The 8,624-nt window shown below is 45.1% G+C and overlaps 1 protein-coding gene across 1 annotated transcript; it reads right to left on the reverse strand.

Moving 5' to 3' along the window:
- LOC123519737 lies at positions 1–1,584 on the reverse strand. The gene has a single exon (XM_045281242.1). The coding sequence runs from the start codon at positions 1,582–1,584 to the stop codon at positions 1–3; it is 1,584 nt and encodes a 527-aa protein (XP_045137177.1).
- Between the last annotated feature and the right edge of the window lie 7,040 nt (positions 1,585–8,624).

An 8,624-nucleotide genomic window follows, 5' to 3' on the forward strand; every position in this document is an offset into this window, starting at 1 on the left:
CTACGAGCGTGTCCAGGCCTTCGTCAAGGGTGTCCTGCCATTCCTGGGAGAGTAGGAGAAGGAGATCGGAAGTAGATCGACCTGGCCGAAACCCGAACTGGTGGGGTGAGAGAAGCTGGTGTTCATCCAGGTGCTGCCATATGACGGCTGCCACCAGTTTTCGAACACCTTACCCATCACAGACAGCAGGGAGATGGGTCGGTAGTGCCTTGGGTCAGACTTGGACCCTTTTTTATGCACAGGGACCACGTATGCCTCCTTCCAGGATGCTGGCCACTTTTTTTCTGCCAGGCAGGCAGAAAAAATAGCAGCAAGAGGCACTGACAGTTCCCTGGCACATTGTTTCAGCACCCGGGGGCTGATTCCGTCTGGGCCCGTGGCTTTCCCTGCGTCCAGTTGCCCGAGTGCTTTTTCCACCAGCTCCGTGGTGATGGGTATTGAGGTGATGGTGTGCGCTGTCTCCCGGGGTAGCACTGGAGGGGGGCGTGTGGGGCACTCAACCTGCATTTTTTCTGCAAATAATTTTGCCAGGAGTGCAGCCTTGTCATCACTGCTTGAGGCAGTGGTTCCGTCCTGCCTGGTGAGGGGGGGCACGCTCTCCTGCCGCATCACACCCTGCCTCTCCTTGACCAGTGTCCACCACGTCTTATCTCCAACTCCTGGGCCTGTGAGCTTTCTCCTGAGGTCTTGCTCCCAGTGTTTCCTCGCCCACTTGGAGGTGTCAGTCATTCTCTTACAAGCAGCTCGGTGCATGGTGAGGTTGTGTTGTGACGGGCGCTGCTTGTATCTCCTCCATGCTGCATACTTGGCTTCGGCAGCTATCTGACAGCGGAAGCCAAACCATTGGGGGTTTGTGGCCTTGGCGAGGTATGTGCGGTGAGGGACGTGGCGGTCCTGTAGTGTGGCCAGGATTGAGGTGAGAGCGTTAGTCATCTCCTCCGCGTCTCCCGTGAGCACCGTCTGCCAGTCTGTGGCTGTCAGTGCGCCCCTCATGTCACGCCAGCTAGCTTGCTCCCATAGCCAGATGGTTCGAGGTGCAGCTTTTTCCCTCGCCACATGTAGCTGGATCTTCGTCAGTACGGCGTGGTGGTCCGAACTACCCACTTTATCCAGCTGCTGACACAATATTCTTTCTTCCGGGAGGTCTGATAATACTGGGTCGAGCAGGCCTCCTCTTTCGTGGGTCTGAAATGTGACGTGGTTGGTGAGGCCGGACACTGTCACTAAGTTGTTGTAAGCTTGCTGCTCGAGATGGAAATTTAGATCTCCCACGATGAGGACGTTCTTGCAGCCGTGGCGTTGGAGCAAGTTGTCCATCTCCTCCGCCAGGAAGTCAAGCGAGAATCGGCCTTGCCTGGGGGGGCGATATAGTACACAGAGCAGCAAGCCACTGTTGTCAGTCAGCACTATTCGGAAGAAAAGTGCTTCCATTTGCTGAGGAAGGTCTACTGACAGTTCCTGGGTCTGGAGGCCATTTTTAAAGCAAACAGCCACACCTCCACCTGCCCTGCCGATACGATCCTTCCTCACCCACTTCGTGTAGCCTTTTATTTTGCCAAATGACGGCTCCACAGTGTCACTCATCCACGTTTCGCTCACCGCCACAATATCGGCTTTTGTCGTAGTACAAAGTTGTGGGAGAGATCAGCAATGTTGCTACGAAGCCCTCTCACGTTGGCAGAGACAACCGTGAGGAGAGGGGAGTGGCCGACGTTTCTTGGTGCTGGCGGGTTGCTGTTATGGCGAGGAGTGCTGTTAGTATTCGCTCTCCCAAGGGGCCGAGGTCCATCCCCGCTGGGACCTCGGCTGCTCCTCCCATTGCCTGTGTTGCCATCCGGAGTCACCACGAAAGGGCGCTGGGGTTGGGGGTGTGGGGCGTACCCGTTTCTCCTCCCTTCAGCCAAGACCCTTCTCAGGATGGCTTCCTGTCTGGCGTCTGCTATCCGTGAGAAGCATTCTTCCCTCGAGTGTCCTGGGCGCAGGCAGTACTCACAGCCTCTTCGGCCCCGGGAGGAGGGGTGGCGAGGCCTAGGTAGGGGGGCATTTTGAGCAGCAGGTGGGGTCATTCTCGCTCCTCTACCCGTGTGGCTCTTTTTTGCTTGTCTCTTCCTTCCACCTGAATTATTAGTGGGGTTTCTTGCTGCTGCCTGGTTGTTGTGTTGAGCGGGAGGCGTAGATGGCGAGGCAGTAGTCGAGGTGGAGCTTGTGGCGGTGGGGAGGGCACCGTTGTTAGCGGGATTTGGGGTGAGGGAGGTGATGGGGGTGGTGGAGGTGGCGGCAGCGATGGTGGCGGCTACAGTGGTGGCGGCAGCGGTGGTGGGTGAGGTATTGGTGGCGGTGGAGAGTGTGGGAGGTGTTAATCCGACACGGCTGGGGGGGAGACGTTTCGTGTTTTCTGACTCCCACCATTGTCTCCACCTCTCCGATGATCTACATGCTTTCTCCCATGACTTGTCGATCCATGAGCCAGCGGCAGAAGTACCTATGGTGCGGGTGCTTCTTCTCGCGTCAGCATCTCTTGCGTCGCTCAATGTCTCGATGAATTCCAAGATATCCAGCACCTGAGCCTTTTTCTCTATTATCCAGTCACGTTGTAGGGTAAGTGACTGGATAACGTTCTTGTTTCCCATCACTTCTTGTTTTAGGCGTAAAGTGAGGGATACAAGCTCCTCCCTATCCATCGCCATGTATTCTTGACGTTCGTTGTCCACGTCCTCACTGAAGGTAGGTGCGTCGATGTCATCCACAGGGGGGAAAGGAGGAGGGGCTGGGGTGTCAGGTGTTTCCTCGACATCTTCATCTTCGTACACAACTGCTGCGTCAATGTTGGCCTCTTGGCGTAGCTGCTGGGTTACGTCGCACGTGTATGCATCCCTGTCACCCAGGCATGCGATGTGGCATACGTTGCGGCAGTCTGTTTCACCATCACAGCAGACGTAGGGATGGCTTTTGATGCAGACAGGCCACAAACAGCACACCATCTTCGTGGCTTATAGCCTGGGTGCCCAATCCTCCCAATTTTTTGGTGTGCTACCATTTTGACGACGTTACACTTCTTCCTCTACGCAGAGATGGTGAGAGGTTAAAGTGTATGGGAAGAGGGAGAGAGACTAACTACCCGGGAGGGAAGACTGGGGTGGGGTTATGGTTCCCTTGGGAATTCCAGCCAGGTGGCCTGGGTGTGGCGTCAGGTGAGACAGGTCACGGGCGGGTAGGCTCACACGCGTGCACTCACACTCGCTACGAGACACTTGTCACTAAATTATCTAATTTTCTATTGCACTGTAGCACCTCTCTCTTATCTGCACTTCACACTGTACAGCACAAACAGAGCTACTTCACTGAAACACTTCCTTAAGGGCGTTCACTGTCGTTCACCCACACAAAATACACCACAAGCAGGAGCCTCACGCACACGTCCGTAAACAATTTATTGATATCATGTACATTTTATCATTCATCTGACTTTTTTTTATGTCTGTCTGTCTGTCTGTCTGTCTGTCTGTCTGTCTGTCTGTCTGTCTGTCTGTCTGTCTCTCTCTCTCTCTCTCTCTCTCTCTCTCTCTCTCTCTCTCTCTCTCTCTCTCTCTCTCTCTCTCTCTCTCTCTCTCATCTACCTAACTGAACAAACAAATAAACGAATGAATGAATGAATAAACAAATAAGTACATATGCATACATAATTTAATACACAGTCTCTCTCTCTCTCTCTCTCTCTCTCTCTCTCTCTCTCTCTCTCTCTCTCTCTCTCTCTCTCTCTCTCTCTCTCTCACACACACACACACACACACACACACACACACACACACACACACACACACACAGTTTACCGATATATCAAAGTCAGCAGATCACGCGGGGACGCCCAGTGGCTGCTCGTGAATAGGGACTGTGGAACTGCAACACCCCCTATTTCCACTTGATATTATCGATGATAATATTCAATATAATGATTTTTTTTTTAATTCTTTCCTTATACTTGTACAATATATAATACGTAAACTAAATGTCAGTAGCCATCCCTCAATTTTTTTTTTACGAATACAAAAATCTTTGTACGCAACTGCGCACATCACAGTTCCAGCTGTATGGAATTTGGCTGCTTTGCGCATGTGCACAAAGGAGGCTGTTCGCGGGGCTATGAAGGAGAAGTAGCACTGTCGTTCCCGCAGTGCTAGGGATTCTATACTTGTATATTCCTTGCGCAGTGCCGAACTTGGCACGAAGTTGGGATGTTGTATATATTTTTTACTCCGAGTGTGTTGTGCTTATAAAAAAAAAACGGTGTACCAAGGAGAATATTATTAATCTTTTCGCACAAATTAAAACAAGAAGAATTAAATAAATTTTCAAATGAATAGATCAAGATTGAACTGTGACAGTTTACATTATAGTAATTAAAAAAGATATTTGATTTTCTTCTTTTAGGGTACTATAAAGTTTCTGAATAAATTTTCTTATACCTGTGTGTTTCCTTTTACAAAATATTAAAGCAAAGGCTAGCATTTTTTTTTTTTTGGAGCAGCACCACCACTAATATTAGCTACGAACCGCCACATAACGCCTGATTTCTGATCTCTCTAAGATTTCTGATTGGGCCAGAGAAAACTTAGTAGTATTTAATGACTCAAAAACTCAATTCCTCTGTCTATCAACTCGACACAATATTCCAGACAACTATCCCCTCTTCTTCAATGACACTTAGCTGTCTCCCTCTTCAACACTGAATATTCTCGGTCTGTCTTTTACGTGAAATCTAAACTGGAAGCTTTACATCTCATCTTGTGCTAAAACATCAGTTTTTCTCATTCCCCCCAACTGCTAAGTCCGTACACTGACTTTATCCTCCCATATATAGGGGGTCCACTCACACTGTTTTATTAGATAGGGTAGAATCAAAAGCTTTTCTTCCTATCAGTTCTTCTCCTCTGACTGACTGTCTTCAGCCTCTTTCTCACCGATGCAATGTTGCATCTCTTGCCATCTTCTACTGTTATTTTCATGCAAATTGCTCTTCTGATCTTGCTAACTGCATGCCTCTCCTCCTCCCGCAGCCTCGCTGCACAAGAGTTTCTTCTTCCTTTCACCCGTATTCTATCTACCTCTCTAATGTAAGAGTTAACCAGAACTCTCAATCATTCCTTCCTCTCTCTGGTAAAATGCTAAACTCTCTACCATTTTCTGTATTTTCATATTTCTGTCTTGAACTCATTTAGAGGGAGGTTTCAAGACATTTATCCCTTTTAACTAGCTCTCTCGGACCTGCACGGAAATCTGCAACTAAGCGGGACTTCTTCAACTCTTTCCGTTGCCCTTGGCCAGTTTTCCCGACTTACATTAAAAAACAGTTAATATAATAATGAAATAAAGATAAAAAATGACTTATCAGAGAAAAGAGAATGTTGGACAGCAAGCACGTGTAGCATAAGACAACATTCTTTTACATTACTGTTTCACTATTACTTCCGGCAACGTACATACGTATGGCTATTTTATTGTATTTTACCACATTCTTGTTTGGGGCAACTTTATAGCTTTATGTTTAGGGTTTACATTGCATTGTTCATATTCTGTTTTCCATTTATCATTTTTATCTAACATATTTTAACTCATGATTTTCATGTCATTGTACGGAGCGCCAAACAATGATAGCTCCGTCCTACCCAAGATAAACAAAGCATGAAGGGAAAGAAAACGAAATTACCGATAAATAGTACAATTCATTGTTGGTTTATACTTACAAGCTCAATATTAAGTGTTCGCTCCACGAGCAGGGTAGGAAGACAAAAGTGACTCAAAAAGGTCCGTATTGAACGCCATTTTTGGAAGGACAGTGGATCTATCTTCAAGAACAAGGTTGAAGAATGGATGCCGTCTGAATCTCTATAGCAACTCGATCTAGTCGTACCAGGATGGAGGAGCACATTGATGCTGTTCTTCGAGAAATGGCGTTCAATACGGAGCTTTTTCAGTCAATTTTGTCTTCCTATCCTGCTCGTCTTCAAGCTGTTCGTAACGCCAATGGAGCAAACACAGAATATTAAGCTTGTAAGTGTAGACTAACAATGAATTGTTGTGCTACCTATCGGTACTTTCGTTTTTTGTTTTTTTTCTATCATGCTTCGTGTATCGTGGGTAGGAGGGGGCCATCATTGTTTGGTACCCCTTATAAAATCTCAGCATGATATTTCATTATGTATTACGATGTTTTAGTCATATAATGTACATGGGTAATAACCATTGTAAAATAGATAATAAGTTTCTGATTCTGATTCTGATATTGCGGGATAAACCATCACTTCAACACTGTTTTGCGTTTCTCTTCAGTCTTAGTGCCTCTGATCTCCTGAGAACCTTACTAATCTGTTAACGACCATGTTTTGTAAGGAAACACCCTGGCACTTGGAGAGCTTAATTATCTTATTACAATGGGTGTCGTATGTTAACATTCAGAGCTCAGTAAGAATTGTTTACATGGACACTAGAAAATAAAGGAGAAAACTAAAGATTAATTGTGTATTTTCTAGGGTAACTGTAGATTTGTTTTCTATTTTCTGCGCTAACTGTTGATTTATCTTTTATTTTCTGGGCTACTGATCTATTTGAGAAATTTAAGTACAAATTTAAATGTCTAAAATGCTGTTGAGTGATCATGGGAAACTTCTGTAGCAGTAAGACGAAGATTGCCAAAGACAGTAGTGAAGAATGTGGAGGGTTAACAGTGTTTTGGCCTTGACTATACTCATGATACGCATGAAATTACTCATTGCAAGTTTTCACTGAGGAGCAAAATAATGAATAAGTCGTGCCTATAGGAAATGTGTCGTGTTTACTTATTCATCGCGTCGCTTCCTTTTTCTGCTGTTGCTGCTGCTGCTGCTTCGCGTTAATTATTCATGTCAAGTCAATGAGAACTGCTGTGTGTTTAACAGCAATGTGATGTGACAGAAGACGACCGCCGAGGAGAAGCGCCGACCACATGAGACGACCTAGGGAGCGAACGCAAAAGATGAATAAATGAAGGAATACGTGAAAGGTCGATAAGTGAAAAGTATTGAGTGAAAGAAGGAATGTGTGAAAAGATGATGACTCAACACCGTTGAATGAATGACAACAAACGAAAAGCAGTACAATAATAGTGATATAAAGAAATTAAGCTTTTAATTTCTATTTGGCTATTCTCCGCAATTACGAACCACTCAGAGTAATTTTTTCATGTGCTACAACCACCTTCAAACATTGTGTTGTCCAGAATGTTGTGAATTCTATATTTTTTATCCATTTTTTCCATGCATATGCTGATAAAGTTTCCATACAATGCTATAAAAAAGATAAGAGACCTACCTAACCTAAATAAACTTAAAAATATATACGAAAGCACATAATTGCAGTAAAAAGACTACTTAGAATTACTACTTCAAATGAGGCTAGAACCAGAATACTAAGGAAGATAAGATCATAACAGTTCAGAAAATGCACCTAAACTCTCCACGTTGGCTAGTATTTACCACGCCACCAAGAGCATGAGCATAGCCCGGGACATCGTTAACACGTGCAAATTGTCTCGGGGCATCGTACATCTGGCGCCCGTGACACCTACCGCCACACCTGCTTAACCAGACTGTTTAACACACACACACACACACACACACACACACACACACACACACACACACACACACACATACACACACACACAATCACACATTATCTAGTATTACATGTGAGGACAACAATAGCTACTCCCCGGTACGAAGGCAGTTCTGCATTTTTATCATGAAAACTAAGCATGGTAAGGCACATTACAAGTGTATATGTATCTTCCCATTATGAGTGACTTCTTTATCAGCGAGAGAATGGAACAGTTCTTGAAAACTTGAATAGTAACGAACTACTCGGCAACAGCTTTGACAACCTAGACTTTTGGCGTGTAATTGCTAGAGTGACATTAACTTTACTGTACAAGTCTTTGGTATGTAAATGAACTATCCCGTGCGTGTTGTTTGTCAGGGTTAGTAATTCCACTCCATGTGACATTCAGTTCATTATGAGTTTAGGCTTCAGAGAATACGACACTCAGAGTAAGGGAACAAAGATCGTGCCATGTGAAGGAACGACTAAGTGAAACATTCATTAGCATTACGTAGAATACCACTGATATAAAGAAAATCGGTAGAAGAAAATAAAGAAAAGCAAAATAAAAAAAATCGATAAAAAATAAATAAATAAAATAAAAGAATAGAACACAAAAGTAGATAAAAAGGGAAAAAATAATAAGAGCAGCAGAAAAAGATGCAGAGAGAGAGAGAGAGAGAGAGAGAGAGAGAGAGAGAGAGAGAGAGAGATGAGCCTTTGTAATCTGTGGCCATCCACTATAAATACCACCAGGATCATCACTACCACTACCACCACTTGTGTCATCACCACCAACACCTCTACCATCACGACCACCACCACCACTACCACGATAAAGCTTCCCCAACTGTTGCAAACGACCCACATAGCCTCTCAACTCATGGTAGCACACAAAAGCCACGAACATATTCCATCTATCTATATACTAGGTTGACGTCTCCCCTTGAAAGTGAATAAAAATATAAAGGAGGGAGTCACCAGCGTAGTCA

The sequence above is a fragment of the Portunus trituberculatus genome, chromosome 46 (genome assembly GCF_017591435.1).
Source record: "Portunus trituberculatus isolate SZX2019 chromosome 46, ASM1759143v1, whole genome shotgun sequence".
NCBI lineage: Eukaryota > Metazoa > Arthropoda > Malacostraca > Decapoda > Portunidae > Portunus > Portunus trituberculatus.

Coding starts and splice junctions, on each gene's coding strand:
- LOC123519737 (XM_045281242.1), bottom strand. CDS start 1,584: ATGAGTGACACTGTGGAGCCGTCATTTGGCAAAATAAAAGGCTACACG.